Source organism: Orycteropus afer, unplaced genomic scaffold (genome assembly GCF_000298275.1).
Source record: "Orycteropus afer afer isolate SDZICR_OR568_19922 unplaced genomic scaffold, OryAfe1.0 scaffold00393, whole genome shotgun sequence".
In the NCBI taxonomy this organism is placed as follows: Eukaryota; Metazoa; Chordata; class Mammalia; order Tubulidentata; family Orycteropodidae; genus Orycteropus; species Orycteropus afer.
Genome location: NW_006921980.1, coordinates 1,772,051 through 1,799,192, shown reverse-complemented (window position 1 = coordinate 1,799,192; position 27,142 = coordinate 1,772,051). Strand labels below are relative to the sequence as shown.

The 27,142-nt window shown below is 38.4% G+C and overlaps 1 protein-coding gene across 1 annotated transcript in view; it reads left to right on the top strand.

The window, feature by feature from the left end:
- The window catches only part of RNF130 (ring finger protein 130), a gene marked incomplete at its 5' end in the record, with an annotated part of 175,997 nt that overhangs the window by 73,104 nt on the left and 75,751 nt on the right, over nt 1–27,142 (top strand). Inside the window, one exon of the mRNA XM_007953435.2 lies at nt 19,903–20,153. Within this exon, the coding sequence (XP_007951626.2) occupies nt 19,903–20,153 (251 nt within the window). The remainder of the gene's footprint in view (nt 1–19,902; nt 20,154–27,142) is intronic.

Below are 27,142 nucleotides of genomic sequence, written 5' to 3'. Positions count from 1 at the left end.
AATCCTTATCATTGAGTTCTCCTTGCATTCCTGACTCATTAATGTGCTTACTGCTATGTACTCCCTTCACAGATAACCTCACTAAGCAGAGCAGTGCTATAGAGTCATGGGTCCTTGCATCAAAATCATTTAATGTGCTTTTAGAGATACTGATTCCAGAAGTTTCTCTTCCCCAAAATCTCTGTCTCCAAATCTCCATGGAAGTGTGCCCAGAGATCCATGTGTTCACCCTTCCCTGCTTGCATGACAGTTGTGGTCTCCCTGTCATTAAAAGAACATTGGGTTAGCACCTCTATGCTAAGCGTTGTGAAGTGAACTATTAAGAGTTGGAAATAAAGAAACCTGTTCGCTGTCCTCAGTGATTTTATAATCCAAGGGCCCTGCATTCTTCAAAGCCCCTTTTTGTACCTCTTTGACAGTATTGCTCATCTTTTTATATTACCATTATTTGTATTCTTGCCTGGCTATAGGGAAGGACTACCACCTTATTCAAGTTAAGGTTTGCATCTTACTCGTCCGTCTTTTCTCTGCAGAGGTCAGCAAAATGCCTTGATCAAAATTATGTGTTGCATTAAAAAGATTTCATTAAGATACAGCCCTTCAGGTCTGGAATTGAACCCACACCTGTGGTTTCCAGCCAAACAAAATACAGGCATATGAGTTAAACATTTACCTCAAGTAGATACACTCCTTGGAGAGAATAATCATGGGAGAAAGAAGGGCTGCTTATGCACAGGGAGACAGCTCAGGGGGCAGGAGTGTATGGAAGGATGGACACTGGGAAGAGGTAATTATGGGGAGGAAGTGGAAGGGGAGCTGTTGCATTGTGGTAAACTGTGGTCAGTGTCATGAGACAAAGTATATGTGAACTGCTGTATGGAAAGTGAATTTGCTCTGTAAATCTTCACCCAAATCACAATAAAAAAGAAAAAAAAAAAGATACTTTCGTTATTAGGCTTTTCTTTCCATTTAAAGAAATAACAGCTAATTTAAAATGTTCACATTTTTAAGCATAAATATTTTGTTTCCTTTGTTAGCTGTGTTTCAGGACCTCAGTCACGCTTTTCTAATGAATGCCCTTCATTTGGTGACTGAAGGACACCTTTCCCTGCAGTGTCCATAACGTCATTGTCAGGAAAAGCTGCTCCATTTGTGGCTTGACTTGTTACCTCTAGTTAGCAGAAAGAGTTCTTCGTAATGTGGGTAGCGGATATGTGGTAGTAAATAGGGGAAGTTGGGGCTCTTGGATAGTTGGAAATAATGCACGTTTGTCTGAAAATTAAGGATTTATTTTCTGGCTTTTAAAAATTCATATAGATTTCACTGTTACTGTTAGCAGTCTTAATTGTGTTGAATCACTGTCAAATTGGAATACTCTTTATAGTTTTATCTGTATCATCTATAAGAATATCCAGTGTTACAATGTAGAAGTAATAAATTAGAGACATGAAACCAAATAATGTTGCTTTTCAGTTTTTATATTAGATAGCAGTATAAAATGCTTCTTACAGTTTCTTTAGGCTTATTAAATGAGATTAAATGGACCTTCAACTTTTTTTCATCATTTTCTTTTTAATCTAGTTTATCTCTAGACTTACTATCTAACAACAAATAGAGAATTATCTCACTTAGTGAAATATAGAAAAGTTACTTTGTGAATAAAAATAATCATAGTTAGAGCCTGGTGGAACCCCTGAGACTGTGGCCCCTAGCTGCCCTTCAGGTCTGGAATTGAACCCACACCCCTGGCTTCCAGCCAACAAAAGACAGGCATATGAGCTGAACATTTACATTAGGTTGATACACTCCTTGGATAGATCAGTCATGGGAGAATGGAAGGGCTGTGTATGCACAGGGAGATAGCTCAGGGCACGGGAGTGTATGGGAGGGAAGAACATAGGGAAGAAGTAACCATGGGGAGGAAGTGGGAGGTGAGCTTTTGCACTGTGGAAGATTGCAGTCAATGTGATGAGAGAAAGTGTATGTGAGCTGCTGTATGGAAAGTGAATTTGCTCCGTAAACTTTCACCTGAATCACAATAAAAATTAAAATGATGATAATAATAATAGTTTATGAAAACTAAAAAAAAAAACCTAACTCACTGGCATCAAGTCGATTTCAACTCATAGCTACCCCCTTTGGGTTTCTGAGGTGGGAGATCTTTACAGAAGTAGATTACCCAGTGTTCCTTCTGTAGAGTGGCTGGTGGGTTTGAACTGCCAACCTTCTGGTTAGCAATCAAATGCCTTTGGCACTAAGCCACCAGAGCTCTTTATTTACATTAGAATCAACCATAAATAATAATGATGCTAATTAAGAACCTTATGAAAACTAGTGAAGATAAATCTCAAAGACACTGAAAAATGCCTTTAAATGTCAATAATTTGGGCCAAAGTGTATCTTTGATTTTTGTTCTAAGAGTCCATCAAGAAAAGGAATACTATTCTTTTACTATTTAAAGTTTTTTAGCTTTTACTTTAATATGGATTTAATTACTATAGAAAAGAGAAAACCTCCGATTAAATGTTCTGCTGTGGCAGGAAGTATGAGATAAAATTGTATGAATCTTTCTGCCTGAGTTTACAAATTGATCCATCTATTTTAAAAAAATTTACTTGATATTTGTTGATAGCTACTGTCAAATTATTTCCAATTTATATTTGGTCCTCTGTACAACAAACCTAAAGGTTGCTCGGTCCTGTACCATCCTTACAATTATTGTTATGTTTGAACTCTTTGTTGTGGCCACTGTACTCATTGAGAACTCTCCACTTTTTTGCTGACCCTCTACTTTAACAAGAATGATGTCCTTCTCCATGGCCTTGTTTCTCCTGGTAACATGTCCAAAGTACTTCTAAGGAGCATTCTGGCTGTACTTCTTCCAAAACGCCAAAACCAAACTCATTGCCATTGAGCCGGATCTGACTCATAGCGACCCCTCCTTGGGTTTCCAAGGCGGTACCAGCCACTCCTCGGAAGGAAGATGGGGCAATCTACTTCCGTAGTGATACTGCCTCAGAAACCCAAGGAGGGGTCGCCATGAGTCAGTCCGACTCGACAGCACATAACAACAGCAACAACAATCACTGCGGAAGTAGATTGTCCAGTCTTCCTTCCAAGGAGTGGCTGGTGGAAAATAGATTTGTTTACTTTTCTGGCAACCCTTGGTGTATGTAATATTTCTTCAGCAACACCATAATTCAGAGACATCAGTTCTTCTTCAGTCTTCCTTATTCATTGTCCAGCTTTGGCATATATATGAGGCAATTGAAAAACCATGGCTTGGGTCAGCTGCACCTTAATCCTCAAAATGACATCTTTGCTTTTTTACACTTTAAAGAAGTCTCTTGTAGAAAATTTCCCAGTGCAGTTCATCATTTGATTTATTAACTGCTGGTTCTATGGATTGTGGATCCAAGTAAATTAAAATCCTTGATAGCTTCAGTCTTTTCCCCATTTATCATTATATTGCTTATTGGTCCATTTGTGAGAATTTTTGTTTTCTTTACATTGAGGTGTAATCCATAGTAGAAGCTAGTGTTTGATCTTCATCAGTAAGTGCTTCAAATCCTCTTCACTTTCAGCAAGCAGGGTTGTGTCACGTGCATATCATAGGTTGTTAAAGAGTCTCCCTCCAATCCTCATCCCATGTTCTTTTTCATAGAGTCCAGTTTCAAAGATTATTTGATCAGTATATAGATACAGTGAAAGGATACAACCCTGACACATACTTTTTCTGATTTTGAAACATGCAATATTCCCTTATTGTTTGAAGAATTGGTTTGTGTACAGGATCCACATAAGCACAATTAAGTATTCAATTAATTTGTCAGTCCCAGCATAGTAGACCATATGATTGTACAATTCAGAATGACTAAGTCCAGTCCATTTCAGCTGACTAATGCTGTTGTTGTTATGTGCCGTCAAGTTGGACCCGACTCATAGCGACCCCTCTTTGGGTTTCCAAGGCAGTATGACTACGGAAGTAGATTGCCTCATCGTCCTTCCAAGGAGTGGCTGGTGGGTTTGAACCTCCAGCCTTCTGTTTAGCAGTCAAGTGCCTTAGGCACTAAGCTACCAGACTAATGCTAGGATATCAGTTTTCAAGTGTTCCATTTTATTTTTGTCAGCTTTCAATTTTCCTTGATTCATATTTCATACATTCCAGGTTCCAATTATTAATATTTGCATCTGTTTCTTCTCATTTTAAATCATGCCAAATCAGCAAATCCCGATAACTTTACTCCAACCACATCATTAAGATTGACTCCACTTTGAGGAGGTAGCTCTTCCTCAGTCATATTTTGAGTACCTGCCAACTGTATCAGTGTTCCACTGCTATCCATAAGATTTTGACTCATCAGTTTCTTCAGAAGTAGATCACTGGGTCATTCTTCCTAGTATTAGTCTGAAATCTGTCTACCATGGGAGACCTGTTGTTAGCTGTAATATTTAAAAAATTCATTTAAAATATCTAAAATGGAAACCCACCAGCCACTCCTCGAAAGGAAGATGAGGCAATCTACTTCCGTAGTGATACTGCCTTGGAAACCCAAGGAGGGGTCGTTATGAGTCGCATCCGACTCGACGACACATAACAACAACAACAAAATGGAAACACTTAAGCAGTACTTTAAAAAAAAAAATGCTGATGGCTTTATTTAAGAACTTTTCCATAAGTTCTTAATTTTTCCTTTATTACTTTAAATCTTAGATCTGCTAGTGATGAATTCTCTCATTTATCCAAAACTGACTTATTTCATCAGCATTTATCAAGGACGTAGATAATATTTTCCTTTCAGCACTTTATAAGTGTTGTTCCTGTGTATTCTAGCCTTCATTTTTCTGATGAGTCATTCCCTTTTATATAATGATTCTTTTTTAAAAAAGAATAAACTTTATTTTTCAAAGTAGTTTTAGGTTTACAGAAAAATTGTGAGGATGATACAGAGAATTTCCGTACGCCCTACACCCAGTTTCTTCTATTACTAGTGAGCTGATACTGATACATTATTAATAACTGAAGTCCATACTTAGATTTCCTTGTTTTTACTTAAAGCCCTTTTTTTTATGTTTCAGGATCACCTCTAGGCTCTACTTTACATTTAATCATCATATCTCCTTAGGTTCCTCTTGACTGTGACAGTTTTACAGACTTTATTTTTTATGACCTTGACAGCTTTGAGGAGTACTGTTTAGGTATTTTGTAGAATATTCCTCAATTGGGATTGTTTGCTATTTTTCTCATGATTAGACCAGGGACATGGATTTTGGGGGACTTGGGGAGGAAGACCAGAGAAGCTGAAGTGCCATTCTCATCACATCTTAACATGAGTAAATACTACACATGACTTATCACTGTTGATACTGACTTTGATCATTTGGCTGAGTTAAGTGTTTGTGATGTTTCTCTCATATGAAATTACTCTTTCTTCTCCCTTTCCATGACAAAAAGTGACTTTTTAGAAGGATGTCACTATGCCCAGCCCTCACTTAAGGAGTGGGGAGTAATGTTCATCTCCTTGAGGTAGAGTACCTACATAAATTATTTGGAATTCTTCTGCATAAGAGATTTGTCTCTTCTCGTCCGTTTATTATTTATTTATATCAGTATGGATTCATGAATACGTATTTTGTACTTGGGGTTGTGATACACTACTGTTTTATTTTGTTGCTCAAATTATTTCATCTTTGGCCACTGGGAGCTCTTTCAGTTGGCTCCTGTATCCCTTTGACATACTCCCATCATTGTGCATCTTAAATTTTTATTTATTTTATTTTTAGCACTGTCTTATTTTCTAGTGCTACAAGGTGCTTTTGGATCATCTTGTATATTTCCTGTCTCAGTTTTAAAATCAGCTATTTCTCCAAGGCATCCTTGTTTCCTTTTGTTGGAAAATAGTATTAGAAATTAAAATCTGGGCACTTGGTGTGCCTGTTGCTACTGGGGTATCATTGTTTCTAGCCTCTCTCAGCTAACAGCAAAGAAATAATATGTATATACTAACCATGTATATATTCATAACTGTAAGTATTTCTCTATGTAACCATCTGAATCTATATTAATTTAAACATGCATTCATACTGATGTCGCTAATTCAAATCCCTTACCACATCGTCACTCTTTCTCCCCTTGCTTATCTGTAATCTCCCACTGACAGTGATAAACCTGTTTCCCTCCTTTGCCATGCATTTACTTAATTGTTCAGGTCACTGAGCTCTCATAAATTCTTAAACGTAAGTCACAGATATGAAGGCTTTTAGAGTTCTAGTGCTTGGCGTGAGAGCAAGGATAGACAGCTTTCCTCCCCACTTAATTCTTCCCTGGTTGGAATGCCTGGCTCTGTACTGTACTTTTCTTTCTCTTTCCACTTAAAATTATTTTATCAAAAACTCATAAGAAAACAAATGTACATATGTTACTTGAAAATGACACACAACAAGAGAGGTGGACCTTGGAACACAGGGTTAGTGGAAACCTGGTTTCAGTAACAGTTCAAATGGAGAACTCCTGGGAACCTTCAATGATGTGAGCTCAATGTACACAGTTGTTTGCTGTGGCTGCTAAAAAATATTAAAGCTTTAGGTTATATCCCTATGAATATTCAGATATAAGACGTTAGTTTCATATATTAGCCTTGATATAGAAAGTATTGCATTCAATATTTATTATTTTATTTTAATATTCAATATTATTATTTTAATAAAGACACTGAAAAAGTCGTGCCCAAAAAGGACAGGCTGGAAAAACTCTGTAAACAGCGCCTCATTAAGAATAATTTGGAATTTGAATGACAAAATGAGTAATGATAGTAACTACTTTATTCCATTGAATAAAGTAGGAACTATGAGTCCATACTGACATAAAAAAATAACAGAGTAAAATGAAAGTTTGATGAGGAATAGAATATTTCTCAAAGGATCTCCCCACAAAATGCTTATTAATTACAAAGGGAAAAAGAGTGAATTCCTAGTGGAAGTACCTGGAGGACATTACTTAAATCAGATGATTTAAGTGAACATCCTCAGTAAAGGACAAATCAAAACTGTGTGCCACTTGATAAGTACACACTAAGAAGAATACAGCATCACTTCTGTGGTGCTCCTACCAGAAGTATGCAACCTGAATCTTGCCACAAAGAAATAGCAGATAAATCCACAAGGAAGAACATTCTGCAGAACAACTGGCCTGTGAACTTCTAAAATGTCATGGTCATGAAAATCAAGGAAAGACTAAAGAACTGCTCAACTGACAGAGACTAAGGAGACTTGACAACTAAATGCAACATGTGACTCTGATCTGGGCTGCTATGAAAAACATTACTGGGACAGTTGGGGACACTTGTATGGAGTCTAAATTTAGATGATAGTAATGTGCAGTGTACATTTCCTGGTTTTGGTGATTGTATTCTGTTATAAAGGAGCCCTGGTGCTACAGCAGTTAAGTGCTCAGGCTGCTAACTGAAAGGTTGGCAGTTCAGAGCCACCAGCCACCCCACAGGAGAAAGATGTGACAATCTGCTCCCATAAAAATTTGTATCCTTGTTGGGACCATAGTCTCAGGAGACACCAAGCTCAGTTGACACAACATAGTACGTAAAAATCTTGTTCCACAACCTACTTTGGTGAGTAGCAACTAAGGTCTTAAAAGCTTTTGAGTGACCATCTAGGATGCAACTATTGGTCTCCTCTCATCTGAAGCAAGGAAGAGTGAAGAAACTCAAAGGCATCTGGAAACAGTCAATCCAAGGATGTGATGGACCACAAGGACCTCAGCCTTCGTGACTCCAAGACCAGAAGAACTAGATGATACCTGGCTACCAATCCCAACCTCTCCGAAAGGGATCAAACCTGGAGATCCTGGAGAGGGTGGGAAGAAAAATGTGGAACAAAATCCAAAAGCACAAAAATGACCAGAATTACTGGTTGGATAGAGTCTGGTGGAACCCCCAAGACTGTGGCCCTGGGTTACCCTTCAGGCCTAGAATTGGACTCACTCCCATGGATTGGCTCTCAGCCCAACAGTAGAAAGACCTACATGCAGACGCCTATCCCAAGGAGATGCACCCACCTACTCTGGGGAGATACACCCCTTAGAACTATCAGCCATGGGGCACCAGAGGGACAGCATTCACATAGAGGGAAAGCTGGACAGATGGCAGTGCATAGTTAAGAATGGCACAGAGAATGGGTAGTCACAGGAAAAGAAAAAAAAAAATTGCAGCCTTGGAAACCCTGCGGGGCTCCTATCTGTACTATAGGGTCTTTCAGTCTGAATGAACTAAGTGACCACAGCTTTGGTTTTGGTATTCTGTTATAAATGTTTTTGGTTTGTAGGAAGATATATACTAAATATTTGAGGGTGATAAGATGTCCTGTTGGCAACTTATTCTTGGAATGGTTCTGGGAAGATAGTTTTTTATATTTCCAGCTTTTCTGAAAGTTTTAGATTTTTCAAAAATATTTAAAGATGAATAGTTTGGGATTTGAGGGATAGCAGTGTAGTTCAGTGGTAGAATTCTTGCTCTCTAGATGATTCCCAGCCAGTGCACCTCATGCACAGTCTATCAGTGGTGGCTTGCATGTTGCTATGATGCTGATCAGGCTTTAGCAGAGTTCTCAGACTAAGAAGGACCAGGAAGAAAGGCCTGGTGATCTACTCCTGAAAAGCAGCTGGTGAGAACCCTATGGATCACAGTAGTCCAAGCTGCAGCTGATGGGGATAGCCCAGACCAGGCAGCGACTCACTACTTTGTGCATGAGGTTGCCATGAGTTCGGGGCCCGGTCAGCTAACAACAACAAGAAATAATTAGCATAGAGAAAATACTGAGATGGAGTACATGGACGATGTCATTGAATATCTGAGGGATTGTTGTGTGGAAGAGGAATTTTCATTGATTTTAGGATGCACAGATTGAAGTTAGGATGTTTATTTTATTCGATGGTATCTTACAATTTATTGACAAGATTTTTTTTCTTAATGATACATAAAATAATGGTGTGCCTTACAGTTGATGGTGTTTTATACCAGTAATAAATGAAATACAGTTAGTTCATTTATTCCATGGTGCTTCTACAGGTAGGAAGAACTAAGAGCCATGAATGCATTTTCCAGCAATGTAGATTTTAGTTATAAGGAAGACTGTGTGTGTGTGTGTGTGTGTGTGTGTGTGAGAGAGAGAGAGAGAGAGAGAGAGAGAGAGAGAGATTGGGATGAAAGTTTATAGAGCAAATTCGTTTTCCCTTCAACAGTTCATACACATTTTGTTTCATGACATTGATCGCAATCCCCATAGTGTAACAGCTTTCTTCCTACTTCCTCCCTTTGGTTACCCTTTTCCTGTGTCCTTCCTTTCTTCCTATGTTTTCCTGGCCTCTGAACAATCAAAGTGTAAGCCACTGAGCAGTATCATAGTGCATAATTCTTGAGGATACTGGGCCAATTTATCTTAAAAACAACAAGGGTCTAGTAAACGTTCATACTTTTATTCCTGGGGTACAAAGTTCATCACACTCACAAACACTACAAAAGGTCCGTGCCCAGCACTCAAATGTCAGTTTTTTTCTTCTACTGTTTCCTGACTGTATATATTCATCAAGTAATCTGTTTTTTGTTTCTTTTTTTTCCCCCCAAAGTCATAAAAAGGAGAAATATGGTAGAACCAAAGAATGTACGGAAGAGAAAGCTAGATTTTTTTCTTCATGTAGAAAGATAGAAAGGTGGGAGTTGGGGGCAAATTATGAATTCAAAACACCAGTCAGCAGAGTCACAGAATCTTTTAGTTAAAAAGTAATTGTTCTATTCACCTTGTAGGCCTGCCTGTTGTTTGGCTAGAAGCCACAGGAGTGAGTTCAGTTCTAGGTCTGAAGGGTAACTAGGGGCCATAGTCTCAGGGGTGTCACCAGTCTCTGTCAGACAGTAAGCCTAATCTTTTTTTAAGATTTTGAGTTCTGTTCTGCATTTTCCTCCTGGTCTACCCAGGATCATCTTTTTTGATGTCTTTCTGAGTCATTGACAGTCATAGCTGGGCACCATCTAGTTCTTCTGGTTTCTGGGTCATGTAGGCTAAGATTTACATGGTCTGTTAGTCCCTTGGACTAATTGTTTTCATGTGTCTTTGATTTTCCTCATTCTTCTTTGCTCTGGATGAGGAGAAACCAGTTGTTGCATCTTAGGTGGCCGCTTGTAAGCTTTAAAGACCTTAGCCACTCCTCCCCAAAGAAGGGTGTAGAACAGTGTTTTTGTGTAGTATTTTATGCCAGTTAAGCTTGATGTCCCATGGCCCACAGGCCCAGTGACTCACTCCTTCAAGGTGTTTGGCTGTGGCTAAGAAGTTGTCATAAGTTTGCCCACTGTTAGCGCTATTATATATATGGATGTTCTTACAACACGTATAAATACATATGTAGAAATAACAAGAAAGACCTTTCTAATGCTTAAAACTACTTATGGATAGAATCCGCTACTTAAAAAGCTCTGTAATATATTGGGGCGGGGGGAGTCTTACATCTTGCTGAAGGTTGAACTGGATGATTCCTAAGGACTCAAAACTAAAAGATTCGTGATGCTGCTGACTGGTGATTTGAACTCATAATTTCCCCTCAACCCCCACCTTTCTGTCTTTCTACATGAAGGAAAAAAGTAGCTTTCTCTTCCATGCATTCTTTGCTCCTACCGTCTTTCTCCTTTTTATGACTTTGGGGGAAAAAGAAGAAAAAAACAGATTACTTGATGAATATATACAGTCAGGAAGCAGTAGAAGAAAAAAACTGACATTTGAGTACTGGGCATGGACCCTGTGTTGTGTTTATGTGAGTGTGATGAACTTCCTGCCCCAGGAATAAAAGTATGAATGTTTACTAGACCTTTGTTCTTTTTAAGATAAATTGGCCCAGTATCATCAAGAATTATGCACTATGGTATTGTTCAGCAGCTTACACTTACTTCCCTGCTCATAGCCCTGCCATCATCCTGGACACCTTCAGAATTTGGACAGAAAGTGAACACACTAACCTAAAATTCCTTCCTCAGGTTGTTAGACCATTCCACTACTCCCCTGGACTTCATCATCTCCACAAATTACTACATCCCTTAAGTCTCAAACTTCAGTATCCTATACTTCACTATTGCCTTTTCCCTGTCTCACCCTCTACTCCTATACTTTGGTTCTATTCCATTCTTTGAACTATCTCTGTATTTCCTCCCAATTGCTTTTCCTCCAGCTTTACTCCTCCATTCTACTTAGACTGCATGAGCCACTGTTTCAGTCACTTTGACCAGCAAATTTCATTCGGTCAACAAGGAGTGTTCACTGTAACACAATCAACTCACTGCCTTTAGTTCCAAAATGCCTTGAGTTTGGACTTTATTTAATTGACAGAAAGGACACATCAAAGGTTTTTAAACAAGGGAGTGAGATGACAGATCTGTTATAAGAAAACCATCTGACAGATCTCTGCAGGGTTTCTATAATTGATATTGTAACTATCATCTACATCTGTCAGGAGTATCACTGTATTCATTTCAAAAAAGAATGTGATGGATCTTCTTTTTCTTTATTTTTCCCCCTTGAGTTCTTTAAGGGATCAGTGGAGAGAAAAATGAGGACCAATTTTGAAGAAATGAGAGTATTGTAGATAAGCAGTTGATAAAGACTTAAATTAAGCCAGTAGATATGAGAATGAAAAGAACTTGGATATCAGACTCATTATAGAAATAAGTAGCCCAAGGCTCAGCAGGCACATTTGTGTTACTTGTCTGTGAGAGTATTACAGAAAATCCCTGAATTATACCTAACTGTTCCCTCAGCAGCAGTCATTTGAGAACTTTAAAGCAATTTTAATCCCTTTGATTTAAAGTATGTGGTGTTCTGCTTTACATATAAGTAGGACGTTGAATTCTGCCCTAAGCCATAGATAGTAAAGGACCAGAAGTTATAAAAGCATCATTGCTGATACTTAAGGTGGTTATGCAGCATCCTTCTGAACTCTTTTTATGGGTAATTTCCTAAAGTTATCTGTCTTTTTAGGGTTTTGAAGTTCCTTAAAAGTTTGGCAAGTGATAATAACAGACAAGCTCATCTGTTAAAGCATAAAACATCTTATTGGCATTTTGTATAAGGATATTGTTTTCTTACAGACTGGTACATTTACAGTAAAATGACCTCTCTCACTAATTTGTAGTTGCAGCCTTGTGCTGAGACAGCTGATGTGCTCTGCCTAAATCTAGGGCTAATATATGAGCTGCCCAGCTTTCCAGATGAACCGTACTAGCCCTTAGATTGAGTCCAGAAGGGGTGGAAGGAAGACAGGTGGGAAGGGAGGTGTTTCTGACACTGCCCAAATGGTGGACTCATTCTTGAAGCTTCTTGGTAGCTGGGGATTTTCTTGGTCAGCACATAACTGAGCATTTCCTGAACTCTCATTTGCTCGCTGCCGTGACCCCTCCTTGGGTTTCTGAGGCGGTAAATCTTTACGGAAGTAGATTGCTTGGTGATTTTCTGCAGCGTGACTGGTAGGTTTGAACTGTCAGCCTTCTGGTTAGCAGTCATATGCCTTAGGCATTATGCCACCAGAGCTTCCTTTCCTGGGCTACTTGTGTCTAAAATGAGTCTGATATCCAAGTTCTTTTCATTCTCATATCCACTGGCTTAAGTTAAGTCAGAGAAGGAATAGAACTTTCTAAATTTTATGGAAGGGGCTTTTTTTGGTTTACTCATCAGAATGCTTTCCTTTTTTTTCTATGAATAATCATCGTATATGTAGGATTAGTTTAGTAAACTTAATGAGTGTCTACCATGAAGCCTGCAGCAGCTAGAATCTCATTTTTTTTGAAAGAAGAAACTGAAGCTCAGAGAGGTTGACTACCATGCTGGAATTCAAGCCTAGACATTTTGACTCCAGAGGAGTGAAAGCAGGTTAATTTTGAGGGTCCTTCTGTGAGTCCCTCAAAATTGATTCTGTGGTAGGGATTATATAGCAGAATTACCATATTTTTCCTCTCAACTTTTTCCCATTAAAAATAAGTGTGGTAGTTAAGTCTGTGTGCCACCTTGGCTGGGCCTGGTTGGGTGGCTGGGCAGCTGGATATAGTATTCCCTATGATGAGACTGGTAATCAACTCCACGGTGGAATCTACTGTGAGCAGCTGAGTAGTTGCTTTAGGGATGTGGTCTGTTTTCTGTATATAAGGAGAAGCCTTGGGGAATGGTCTCTAGCTTATGGCACACTTGAACCTACATGTAGTTGAGTCGTCATTTAGCAGCCTGCCCTGCTCTGCTCATCTTGGGGCTTTTAATGGATTTGAATTAATGTCCTGCTCTGTGGTTTGGTAATCGGGACTGTGTCTTTTTACTTGTCAACCTTGGGCTTGTCAGCCTCAGCAGCCAGCAGCTGAGTGAAGAAAAGCTTCTAGCTTCAGTGTGCCAGGAGCAAGAGGCAGAGCTGAAGCCCACGGTTGAGGGGCTTTCACCTAGCCCCTAGAGCCTGGCACTTTGAACTTGGACTTAAAACCTCCAAATTGTAAGAATAAACTCCTGTTTGTTAAGGCCATCCCATTTATGGTATATGCCTGTCAGAGTGGCACTAGTTAACCAATATGATAGGATTGCTGAGGGAAGGAGGCTCTTTCTTTTACAAAAGAAATGCCCACCCAGCAATCCTTTTATTTTTATGAGAAAAAAGATAAGTAGACAAACCTGGTAATGGCGTCTGCTACAGAATTCATTTACAAAATGTAGAAGAAATTATGACATTGGAAAATCATCATTTTGCAAACACCACTGTATTAACCAATCAGACAAGTATTGGTGGATGTTGAAAATATTTGGAGAAAGCTTCATGGGGAACTGGATGTTCACACAGTGTGAAAGTATCATTCCACAGATTAATTAAAAGGAGAAAAGGGTACAGTTACAAGAGAAATCTGGGAGATACCAGAATATCCAAGTGATCAAATTTGCCATCTTGTGCTTCCTGAGGTGATTCACTGAGGAGGGCACTGCATCCCTGTGGGCTGTTCTTACCAGCAAAGTTTAATTTTGATCTAATCATGAGGGGAATAATCGAAATAGAGGAACATTCTCAGAACGACTGGCTTGAACCCTTCAAAAAGCTCAATGTCATGAATCACCAAAAATGACTGAGGAACTATTTCAGATTAAAGGAGACTAATGAGATGTGCTCATTAAAGGAGCTCTGGTGGCGTAGGGGTAAGGGATTCAGCTGCTAACCAGAAGGTCAGCGGTTCAAACCCACCAGCTGCTCTGCAGAAGGAAGATGGGGAGATCTGCTTCTGTAAAGATTTACAGCCTTGGAAACCCAATGGGGGTCGCTGAGAGTCAGAACTGACTCAATGCCAGTGAGTTTGGTTTGTTGTGGTTTTTTTGTAATGAGATGAGAAGAAGACTGAGGAAGATTGAAGAATAGTTGATGCCTTTGAATTGTGCTATTGGCGAAGAGTGCTGAAAATACTATGAACTGCCAGAAGAACAAACAAACCCACCCTGGAAGAAGTGCAGCCAGAGGTGAAAATGGCCAGACTTCATCTCACCTACTTTGGTCATGTTGTCAGAAGGGACCAGTCCCTGGACAAAGATACCATGCTTGATAAAGTAGAAAGTCAGTGAAAAAAGGAAAGACCCTCAATGAGATGGATTGACACCATGGCTGCAACAGTGGGCTCAAGCATAGCAAGGATTGTGTGGATGGCACAGGACTGGGCAGTGTTTTGTTCTGTGATACATAGGGTCACTGTGACTTGGAGCCAACTTGATGGCACCTAACAATAACAAAACAATGAGACATGATAACTAATCACAATGCTCTCAATTCCTGATTGGATCTCAGATACAAAACTAAACAAAACCAAAAAATTGTAAAATTCAGTATTAAGACAGCTGGAGATATTTGACTATGGATTATATATTAATATTGTATCAATTAAATTTCTTGAATATGATAATTGAATTATGATTATATGGCATATGTTCTTAGAAGATAATGCTGAAGTATTTTAGGATGAAGTGTGGTGATAGTTATATCCTGATCTTAATGGGTTCAGCAAAAATAGACATTCAGGCTGAACAAGGATAGGAAGGCAAATGGAACCACGTTCATGAATATATATAAATTTGACAGGATATTTTTACATATGTATTTATATGTGCTGCAAATATATCCATGAATATAGTAGAGCATATTGTTATTGTTATTAGGTGCCATTGAGTAGGCTCCAACTCATAGTGATGCTGTGTACGATAGAATGAAACACTGCCCAGTCCTGTGCCATCCTCACAATCTTTGCTATGCTTGAGCCCATCGTTGGCAGCCACTCTGTCCATTTTGTTGAGGGTCTTCCCCTTTTTTATTGACCCTCTACTTTACCAAGCATGATACCAAGGTACTATGCTGGCTTGCATGTTGCTGTGATGCTGGAAGCTATACCTCCAGTATTTCAAATACCAGCAGGGTCACCCAAGGTGGACAGGTTTCAACAAAGCTTCCACAGTAAAACAGATTAGGAAGAAGGATGGAGCCATCTGCTTCTGAAAAAATTGGCCACTGAAAACCTTATGAATAGCCGTAAAACACTCTCTGATATATTACTGGAAAACTTTATGAATAGTAGAATATACAGGGAGCAAAGTTATGAAAACTTTTTAGCCATAACCAAACACCTTGAGGGAATGAGTTGCTGGGCCTGGGGACTCAGGACAAAAACACTGTTCACGTCCTGGTTTGGTAAGTAGCAACTGGGGTCTTAAAAGCTTGTGAGTTGAGTGGTCATCTAAGGTGTAACTACTCATCTCTCTGAGTCTAGAGCAAAGAGTGAAGAAAATCAAAGACACAAGTTAACAATTGGTCCAAAGGACTAATGGACCACGTGAACCCCAGCCTCCACAACTCGGAGATCAAAAGAATTAAATGATATCTGCCACTCCTACTGACCATACTGAAAGGGATCACAGTCGGAGGTTCTAGACAGACTGGGAGAAAAATGTGGAACAAATCTCAAATAATAAGAAGGACCAGGCTTACTAGTCTGATAGTCTCAGGGTGGAACTCCTCAGACTGTGGCCCTTAGACACCCATCAAGCCTGGAACTGAACTTGCCCACCTGGCTGAACTTTCAGCCAAATAATAGACAAGGCTTTAAGGTGAACAGTAATATCTGGGAGGTACACAGTCATTAGAACGATCAACCATATGCAATCGAAAAAGCAGCATTTCCCCATTAATAAAGCTCAGAAAGCAGGAAAGAATAGGAAAGAAGGCTGAAAGGAAATGATAAACACAGGGAGGAAGTGGGAAGAGTGCTGTTACATTGTGGGGATTGCAGGACATGTCACAAAACAAACTGTGTATGAATTGTTGAATGGAAATCCAATATGCCCTGTAAACTTTCACTCAAATCACAATTTTAAAAAAGTCATCAGTATTTAATGATCAAATAATTACATTTTACTGTGAGTACATAAATACATACAGAAAGGGTAAATGTGACAAAATGTTACTAGTTGACAAATCTAAATAAAAAGTATGTTAGTGTTCACTACTATTATTTAAACCCTTCTGTGATTTTGAAAATTTCAAAATAAAGTGGGAAAAATAAAATCATTTATTAAGGTAGCCAAACCCAAGGAATGGAAACAAAGTTTTGCATTAAGAATAACAGTGGAGAAAGTTTTGCAAGGAAGTAGTTGAAAGCATAGATCATAAATACCTAGGTTTTTACTTAATTGTCATCTCTCATAAATTTATAGTAGCTGCCTGACGTGCTGAAATGCATGGGATTCTGAGACCACATCTTTGATTTATTAGTGTGCTTGCTAGGAGCTTAGGAAGTGTGAGTGGGGATGGAGGTTCCAGATATTTTCTATCTTTGATTGAATATTTTATTATTATAGTCCAGCCTGGTCCTTAACTCTTACCAATCACTGCTTGATCTAACCCTAATCTTATTCTGAAACTTTAGTTTTCTCTTTAATATCCTCCCTGAAGTTGGACCATGGCTTTACAAATCAAAAGTCAAACATCAGAGGCATCCTTAAAACAGGGTCTGCAAACCCAGACAGGATCAAGGGATGGGGAGTGAGTAGGCTCATGAACCCCTTCTGAAATCAGCAGAATTTTGGGAGGGAGATTCTTTTGGGAGGGGTCCTCAGAACCTCTAAGGCGTGTAAGACTTGCTAGTACTCTGATGCTCTGCTGTAGTTGTTTTTCATTTTGTTCAAATAGTGTCTTCGCCTTCTTTCCTGCTGCTTTTCCCAGTCCCTTCCCTTATTCCTGGTATGATGAGACTGCCTGTGTTTGGCTCCACTTTCTAGTGCCTTTGTAAAATTCTCCTTTGCCCTCATGTGGGTAGATGGAGTTTTCATCTAAGCAAGAGCAGGTAATTTTCCACCTTCTTTGAAAGGTGAACATTAAGGAGCTTGATCATAGTATGTGCTCAATAAATGTTGAATGGATGGTTGAAATAATTAAACACTTCTTTTCCCAAACAGCTTTCCAGTTGAAATTAGTTGGAGTTCACTTAGTGTTTCTTGAATGAGTGAAATTACGTGGATTGGCTCCTTTGGCTACCTGTGCAGTTTTCCCTACTCCTTTTCCAGCTTGAGTCTTCAAGAGGGAGCCTCTGAACCGATTTCTAAAACCGTTTGTACCTGGTGTGATTATAAAGCAATGAGACTGATTGTCATGTGTAGTTTGTGGGATCCGTCTCAGTTACTTTATAGCCATACCTGGTATCTTATACCACAGATCATTGCCTGTTGAACAGCATTGTAATAGCACAAGCCTAAAGTTTCTACATGGAAATTTAAACTGGTTTAGCAGTATTTTATGATTTTCTCTAATTTACTGATCAAAACTCTTATTTCAGAAAATAATTAGATGTTAACTTTATTGCTTGCTTTAATTTTGCACTTTTATTTTTGTTTCTGTATTTTTAAACAGCATTTTGATAAAGTGCTGTTCTGGTAAGGTGGCTAGAACAATTTTGAATAAGGTAATACAAAGGTGTATGTTCCATGGGGTTACATTTTTCATAAAGCTCTTTTTATTAATGAATTTCTTTTTAGTTTCACATGGTCTTTTGACTGCGTGTGACACATGGATAGCCTTTGTAGCTGACTGTGGTCAATGAAACATACAAAAACAAATATAAGTATGTATTATTTATTCAAGAAGCCTTTGAAAAAGGGCAAGTTTGGGTTTCTTGCTTGCTTGCTTGCTTGCTTGGTTTTGGTGACTTACGTTTATATGCACAAACCTTATTCCAGTTCAAATAAGTAGTTAAAATTTTCAGTCCCCCCTCCCCCCAAAAAAAATGCTATTCCCTTCCCCTGATGAGACAGCCCAGTTTCCTTTAGGGGATCTCTGAAAAGGGCAAGTTGTAAAAGTTGCATTTGCCACGGACAGTTTCCTGTTTCAGAAACTACCACTGCTGCTAGATTGCTGGTGGAAAGGCTACTTTTTTTCCTTAAAGCAAAGTGGGAAATTATTCCCTTTGTGGAGGAGAAAAGGTCTTGTAATTGATGCTATCCATGGAGAGATAGTCACCTGCCTTTTATGTATTTCTGCTTCTGGAAATTAGGTAAGAGAAAGAATAAAGTGACTAAAAGGGTAAATTCAGAACAACATTAATGAGCTTCATTAGTTTGTGCCTACAGCAGAACATAGGAGCTCTTGTGGTGTAAGTGGTTAAAGAATTTGGCTGCTAACTAAAAGGTTGGAGGTTTGAACTCACCAGTCACTCCATGGGAGAAAGATGAGGCATTCTACTTCCACAAAGATTTAACAACCTTGGAAACCCTATGGGGCATTTCTGTTCTGTCCTAAGGTGTTGATATGAGTCTGAATCAACTCTATGGCAGTGGGTTTGGTATTTTTGATTTAATGACAGACCTGTGGACAATTATTACAGTGAAACCTGAGAGCCAGAACTCATTGGAACTGCCTTATTTTACCTGGTCTTGCAAGTTTTCCACCTTTAATAAGGTACAGTCTTAGTACTTTTCTATCACTCGTTTTAGTGGAAAATACTGGAGTTTGCCTTCTCTGGCAGCTTTCTGCCTTACACAGGTTATGGCTTTTGCAGGTCTTTACTGTAGAAACTGGAAGTATTTTGATGTCACCCTGGTCGGAATGTTGAACCTTGAACCTGTCTCAGGAAGGCTTTGACTTCCAGAAGGTTCTCAGGCAAATTAAAAGGAGCCTTGGTCCAGTCAGATCTAGACATAAGACCAAAGTTAGTTTCAAATGTCATTAGTAAAAGGTAGCACCATTTGGCATTTTGCTGTTGCAGCTCTATTATCAGGCGTGTGCCCAACATTTTGGAGATATTTAAAACTTTGTATCTTGTACTTCTTTTCCTTACAGTCATTCTACACACAATAGGCGCCCCATAAATGTCTCCTAGAATAATTAGTGCAAAAAATACCAATTTGTATTGTAGATAACAATGCTTTTCTCCTTTTCTTAGGGAGTTGGGACTTTTGAAGAGCATTTTAAAATGGAAAAAGTTTTACTATGGAAACATGAGTTTATCACATTTCTGTTGCTGTAAAATTTTCTGTTCTTTCTGTTGTGACATTTGATTGATTTAATAACCTTTTTTTAAAAATACAGTTATAAGACAAGTTAATACAGTTCTTAACACTGCAGTTGTTTTATGCCTTAAGTCTGTTTAAATCTTAAATACTATACAACACAATAAATTATGTATCCCCCTTTGGTGCCAACATACTCAAATGCAGCTTGACTTCATTTGAAAAGCTGAATCTGCAAACCCTTGTTATTAGCAAAAATTGTAGTTGTTTTTCTAAATAGCATTTTTATATATTGATGTTTCTATACATTTTAAATGTCACTTGAGTATACATATTTATTTGACATTGCAGGCACTGGAGATATTATTGCTGTCATGATTACAGAATTGAGGGGTAAGGATATTTTGAGTTATCTGGAGAAAAACATCTCTGTACAAATGACAATAGCTGTTGGAGCTCGTATGCCGCCAAAGAACTTCAGCCGTGGCTCTCTAGTCTTCGTGTCAATATCCTTTATTGTTTTGATGATAATTTCTTCAGCATGGCTTATATTCTACTTCATTCAGAAGATCAGGTACACAAATGCACGCGACAGGAACCAGGTAAGCTACCATATGCCATAGTGATTGATTCTTACTAGCTGTAATTCCTATACATCTGTTGTAATCATACATATTGCAAACATTTTTCCCATTTAAAAAAAAGTTATAACTAACCTTAAGTCATTTTAATATATTGAAAACATATCTATAAAAGTATTTTGAAGGGTATTTTAAATGCCTAAAAGGGGAAATTACCAAATTCATAGTGATCACTTGGAATATTCTAGATAGATAGATAGCTTAATATCATAATTTGATCTAGCTAATTTAGTTAATTTGGAAAAATGTAAAGTTGCATTTTTAAACTGGAAACTTTGGTTGTCCCTGGGTGGATGGAGGAGGCAGACTTTTTACTCATGTGAATTTTTTTCCATGTGAATTTTGAATTATTTATTATCTATTCAGAAAAAAAGATGAATTAATTCAAAATAAATTATGTCATACCTGAGCTCAGACATGGGGGTAAGGGTTGGGAGGGGTGGACTGTTTGGGAGGTAAATACCAACAGAAAAACCCTGTCCAGGTAGAACCGTCCTAGAAAATATCCCTTATGGGAAAACAGAAAAATACTCTCATGCTGTCATTCTGATAAAGCTGATTTCTGGTGCAGCTTTTATTAAAATTTCAGAATAAAGATAAGAGAGAACAGCTAAACCTTAGAGACAGTTTTGTGTTGACCAGAGCTACGATGATGGGTCTGGAGAGCCTTTCCCATAGTCTCTTTTCCTCAGAGCTCCTTTTGGGTGTAGTGTTCAGCGTTATACACACACATACACACACACCCCAAAGACCCTCGCTTAAGTTCCTTGAGATCCTGTTCCACTCCTCCCCATAGTCATCCCACCCCTACACTAAAAAAGACAGAAAACCAAAAAAAAAAAAAAACCAGACTCACTGCCTGAGTTGATTCCAATTCATAATGACCCCCTTTGTGTTTCTGAGGTGGTAAATCTTTATGGAAATAGATTGCCCAGCCTTCCTTCTGCAGAGTGGCTGGTAGTTTTGAACCACCAACCTCCTGGTTAGCAGTCAAATGCCTTTGGCACTATGCCACCAGAGCACCTTAAAAGACAGAAGGGAAAAAAAAGGCAGCTGAATAAAAGTAGATACTTGACTCTTAAGCAAAAAGTATTTGTTAATAGAGAAAATCCCTAGAGGATACGGTTTAAAAGTTTGCATTGGACAGAGTGATTTGAGAAGAGAGGTGGCGTGACTGAGAAGACTTTTGAAATGACTGGTGTTCTGGTTACCTAGTGCCACTCTGACAAGAATATTCCACAAATGGGATGGCCTTAACAAACAGGAGTTTATTCTTACAATTTGGAGGCTTTAAGTCCAAGTTCAAAGTGCCAAACTCTAGGGGCTGGGTGAAAGTCCCTTAGCTTTAGCCTTCAGCTCTGCCTCTAGCTCCCGGCCCACTGAAGCTAGAGGCTTTTCTTCACTCAGCTGCTGACTGCTGAGGCTGACAAGCCCAAGGTTGACAAGTAAAAAGGCACAGTCCTGATGTTACCAAACCAAACCATTAATTTAAGTCCATTTTAAGTCCCCAGGTCAGCAGAGCATGGAAGGCTGCTGAACAACGACACAGCTACATGCTGGGTCCAAGCGTGCCATGAGCTAGAGACCATTCCCAAAGCTGTCTCTTATATAGGGGAAGCATACCACATACCCAAAGGCAGCTACTCATCTGCTCCCAGTAGATTGCACCATGGAGTTGATTATCAGTCTCATCATGGGAAATACTACATCCATCTGCCCAGCCACTCAACCAGGCCCAGCCAAGTTGACACACAAACATAACCACTGCAACTGGTTAAGAAGCGAGAACCTTAAAAGATGTTGTGATTTCTGAAGCTACCTTTTACAGTTGTTCAAAGTATTTTTTTATAGGAATGACATTAACGTGGTAAGTCTGTATGGGAAGTTAGTTTGCCTCCTTTCCCTTCCAAAAAGATACTACATAAAAATCTTTACTTCATTACATTGCCTCAAATTGCATGTCTTAGTTACAAGAAATAGAAACACTCAGATTTTGTGTAAGTAGAGAATATGTATATGAAAGCATCAGTTCTCTGCACAGTAGATCTCATTTTTTATAACTGTTGCATAGTGTTCCTTAGTATGGATATACCATAGTTTATTTAGCCAGTTTTCTATTGATGAATATTTAGGGTATTTTCTATTGGAGGGAATTTTTCATCACATAGTCCACATCTCTTGGGAAAAAAAGATGACTTCTGTCATTTGAATTGTCTCTACTGCGCTTTACTTCTGGAACAACAGGTTTGGGGACAAAAACAATTCTGGGGCTAAATGGCTGTTTAACAGATACATCTCAAAAGTTTAATTTAAATACTTCCTTGATAAAACTGACAATTTGTGTGGCGTTGTCCATCTCTATTTTGAAAAATGCTGTCATTAACAGTTAGTACTTATCTAGCTCTTAATACGTTTTGTCAGTACCTTTTATATAAGCAGCACCTATCAGTTTTTTCCTGCTGTTGCCTTCCCACTGTTGGATCAGATATGATACTTTTATCAGCTTGTTTGGTGATATTAAAAGTTGATCCAAATGCTAATAATGTTGTTATATTCAAATCATATATTTTACATCAGTGATAAATCTTCTATGCAGCTGCGTGTATAAATAACATGAAAACAAATGGAAAGATCATACATAAAAATAGTTATACGTTTCCCATTTGAGTCACAAAGATTTCATTGCTCTCAACCTTTGAACTAATTCATCAGTTCCACTGAAAGTGCATTCTTACATTCCTTTCCACATAGGTTAATAGGCAGTGATACTGTGCCTCGATGTACTAGATGTCATTCATCTAGCATACTTATAATGTGCTGCAAGAGTTTTTCCTCTGTGATAGATGCTTCTTACTAACGACCCAGTCACCTTTTTTAAATAACCTTAAAGATACATTTTTTCAGTATGATTTAAATGTTCAGGCATCTATATCCAGTAACATCAGGGTGTTCAGTTTATTCTGAAAGAAGCAAAAAAACTTATTTTTGTGGTGATGGTATTTTGTTTCTAAATGATGAACCATGGAAGTCTTTTGTAAAAATTGAAAAAAATTTTTTTTTCTGCCTTAAAAATTAGTAACTCCTCACTGTACTTTTTGGCTTTGTGAAAGGTATGCTATACAGTAGTAAGTCCTCTGTTCAACTGTATGTCTATGTGTACATACATAGCAATACCCATACTCTCACTGAGTGACTGACAGTGTTCAACACATTGCTGTTATGTTAATGTTGTTAGCACTAACTAAAAGAATCGAACGGTACTAATAAGTTAGCATGTCATTTTGAGCCAGATCAGTCTCTTTTCATCTGTTGTTTTAAAAAGCAATCCATTTTTAGTTTTAAGTGTGAATATTTCACATCTCCGAAAAAAAAACACCTTGTTTAGATTGACAAGTACCACTTAAAATTTTAAATAAATAATAACAACTGTGTGCAATATTATGTTGTAACAAAGCATAATACCTATTCACGTGTGATTTTATAGTTGACATTTAATCTTCAGCAAGACCCTGCATCAAGCAAATGCATATGGGCCAGAGTCATGCCTGGCATGTAGTTCAGTTTAGTGTTTGTGCTATGACAGTGTACTTCTTTGTACAATTTCAAATGAGCAGCTAGGGTTCAGAGAGAAACCAATACTATGCTACAACTTTACTAATGAATTATATAGTTGGAGGAAATTCAAATAGAGATGGTAAGAGAAGCATTAGTCCAAGGTTTGCTGAGAGGGAAAGAGAGAGGGGGAATATTAATGTTTTTAATAGTCTCTAGTATATTTGATGGGATCTCTGGTAGCATAGTGCCTAAGGCACTTGACTGCTAACCAGAAAGCTGGTGGTTCAAACCCACCAGCCACTCCTCGGAAGGAAGGTTGGGCAATCTACTTCCATAGTCATCTTGCCTCGGAAACCCAAGGAGGGGTCGCTATGAGTCAGGTCCGACTTGACGACACATAACAACAAGAAGTATATTTAATGGATCAGAGATTCCAAAGCAGTGATGGTGTCCTTCTTTGTTAATGTGGTATATAACTAGTTATGAATATCTTGTGTAAATTGTGGAAGATAAAAAGTCCATTTTCAGGACTAGAGAAAAGAAACTTTTTTCATCCTTGAAAAGATGAGAAGAAAGGACTGGTCTGTCAATTTGGGCTCTGTCTTACTTAGCTAGTGCTGCTATAATGAACACAAGTGGATAGCTTTAACAAACATAAATTTATTCTTTCACAGTTTCGGAGGCTAGAAATCCAAATCCAGGGTGTCAGCTTTAGGAGAAAGCTTTCTTTCTCTGTTGGCTCTGGGAGAAAGTCCTTTTCTTATTTCAACATCTGGGGCCTGGTGTTTCTGGGAGATCTTCATGTGTCTTGGCATTAATCTTCCAGATCTAGGAGGTTCTCAGCACAGGGACCATGGGTCCAAAAGACATGCTCCGCTCCTGACTCTTTTTTCTTAATAGTAGTCAGGTCCTTCCCTGTCTGCTCCCTTCTCTTTCCTTTTCTCTCTTGTAAGATAAAAAGTGATGCAGGCCATGCCCCTGGGAAACTTCCCTTACTTCAAATCACACCCAGTCACATCATGGGGGATAATTACATTATTGCATAATTGCCAAGTTACATCTGTACGTAAACTGCCAAACCACTTCAAGAATCATGGCCCAGCCAAGTTGACACATATTTTAGGGGACACAATTGAATCCATGTTAGGCATTGTCAGATTGCACTGCCCACAGAATCTGGAGTAGAAATCTCACAGGATTTTTAATTTTTTAATAGCTTTATTGAAGTATAAGTAACATATGATAAATTGCACATATTTAAAGTATACAATTTGGGAAGTTTGAGGTGATATACACACCAGTGAAACTATCACCAAAATCAAATAATGAAAAGATAAAGCACCTCAAAAGTTTCCTGGTGACCCTAAGTACCCTTCCTTTTTTCCTTCTTTTACTGTCACTGTCCCCAGGTATCCACTGATCTGCTTTCTGTCAGGGAGCTCTGGTGGCGTAGTGCCTAAGGCATTTGACTGCTAACCAGAAGGCTGGTGGGAGGAAGGGTGGGCAATCTACTTCCGTAGTGGTACTGCCTTGGAAACCCAAGGAGGGGTCACTATGAGTCAGGTCCGACTCAACAACAATGGGGTTTTAGCTTTCTGTTAATATAGGTTAGTTTGCATTTTTTAGAATTTATGTAAGTGGAATCATGCAATATGTACTCTAATTTTATATGAATGAAATTATATAGTATATACTCTTTTGTCTGGCTTCTTTCACTCATCATAATTAATTTGAGATTCATCCATGTTGTATGTATCAGTAGTTCATTTATTTTTATTGCTTAATAGTCTTCATTGTGTAGCTGCACCACTATTTATTTATTTAATCCACCTGTTGATTAACATTTGGTGGTTTCAAGATTTTGACTATTACAAATAATTTTGCCGTGAACGTTCACGTACAGATCTTTGTGTGGACACATGCTTTCATTTCTCTTGGGTAAATACCTAGGAGTGTAATGGCTGAATCATATGGTAGGGGTATGCTTAACTTTTTAAGAAACTGTCTTCAGTGTTTCTCAAAGTGGGTATACAAATTTACATTGCCACCAACAGTATATGAAAGTTCCTTCCTTCACATCTTTGCCAACATTTTGTAGGGTCAGTCTTCATAATTTTAGCCATTCTAATGGGTGTGTAGGGAGTCCCTGGATGGTGCATGCACTTAAGCACTCCACTATTAGCTGAAAGTTTGACAGTTTAAACCTACCCAGAAGCCCCAGGAGACAGGCCTGACATTCTGCTTCTGAAAGATCACTGCCTTGAAAACCCTATGGAGCAATTCTACTCTGCACACATGGGGTCCCACGGGGTCACCATGTGTCAGAATCAATTCAGCGTTAACTAACAACGAGTATATAATGGTATCTCATTGTGATTTTAAGTTGCGTTTTCCTAATAATAATGATATTGAATACCTTTTAATGTCTGTATTTGCCAACTGTGTATCATAGGTAAAATGTCTGTTTAGATATTTTGTCCATATTTACATTGGGTCGCTTGCTTTCTTATTACTGTATTTTTTACATATAATTCATACAGTATAACACATGTAGCACAGTAACGTGTGAAGTGGTTGCATGGTTTGTAGGAAGTTATGTGGCATGCATGTTATTTGCATAAAAATATGGTACATGTTGAGTTTTTTTCTTTTTCCAGAAAGCAGTTGTTTGTGTTTGTTTTTTTTGCCAGTACTACACAATCTAGTTGACAAATTGAAGAGGAATGGTGTAGCATTCATCATCAGAAAGGATGTTTAAAGATCTGCCCTGAAGTACAATGCTGTCAGTGATAGGATAATATCCATATGCCTACAAGGAGGACCAGTTAATGCAGCAATTATTCAAATTTATACATCAACCACCAAAGCCAAAAATGAGGTAATTGAAGATTTTTATCAACTTCTGAGTCTGAAATTGACCGAACATGCAATCAGGATGTGTTAATTATCACTGGCAGTGCGAAAGCAAAAGTTGGAAACAAAGAAGAATCACCAGTACTTGGAAAATTTGGCATTGGTGACAGAAATAATGCTGGAAATCACATGGTAGAATTTTGCAAGACCAACGACTTACTCATTGCAAATACTGTTTTTCAACAACACAAATGGTGAACTTCCCCATATGGAACACACAGGAATCAGACTAAGTACATCTGTGGCAAGAGGTGATGGAAAAGCTCAATATCTTCAGCCAAAAGCAGGCCAGGTGCTGATTGTGGAACAGACCATCAACTGCTCATATGCAAGTTCAACTTGAAGTTAAAGACAATTAAAACAAGTCCACAGGAGCCAAAATATCTGGAATATATCCCTCCTGAATTTAGAGACCATCTAAAGAATAGATTTGATGCATTGAACACCAGTGACCGAAAACCAGAAGAATTGTGGGCTGACAT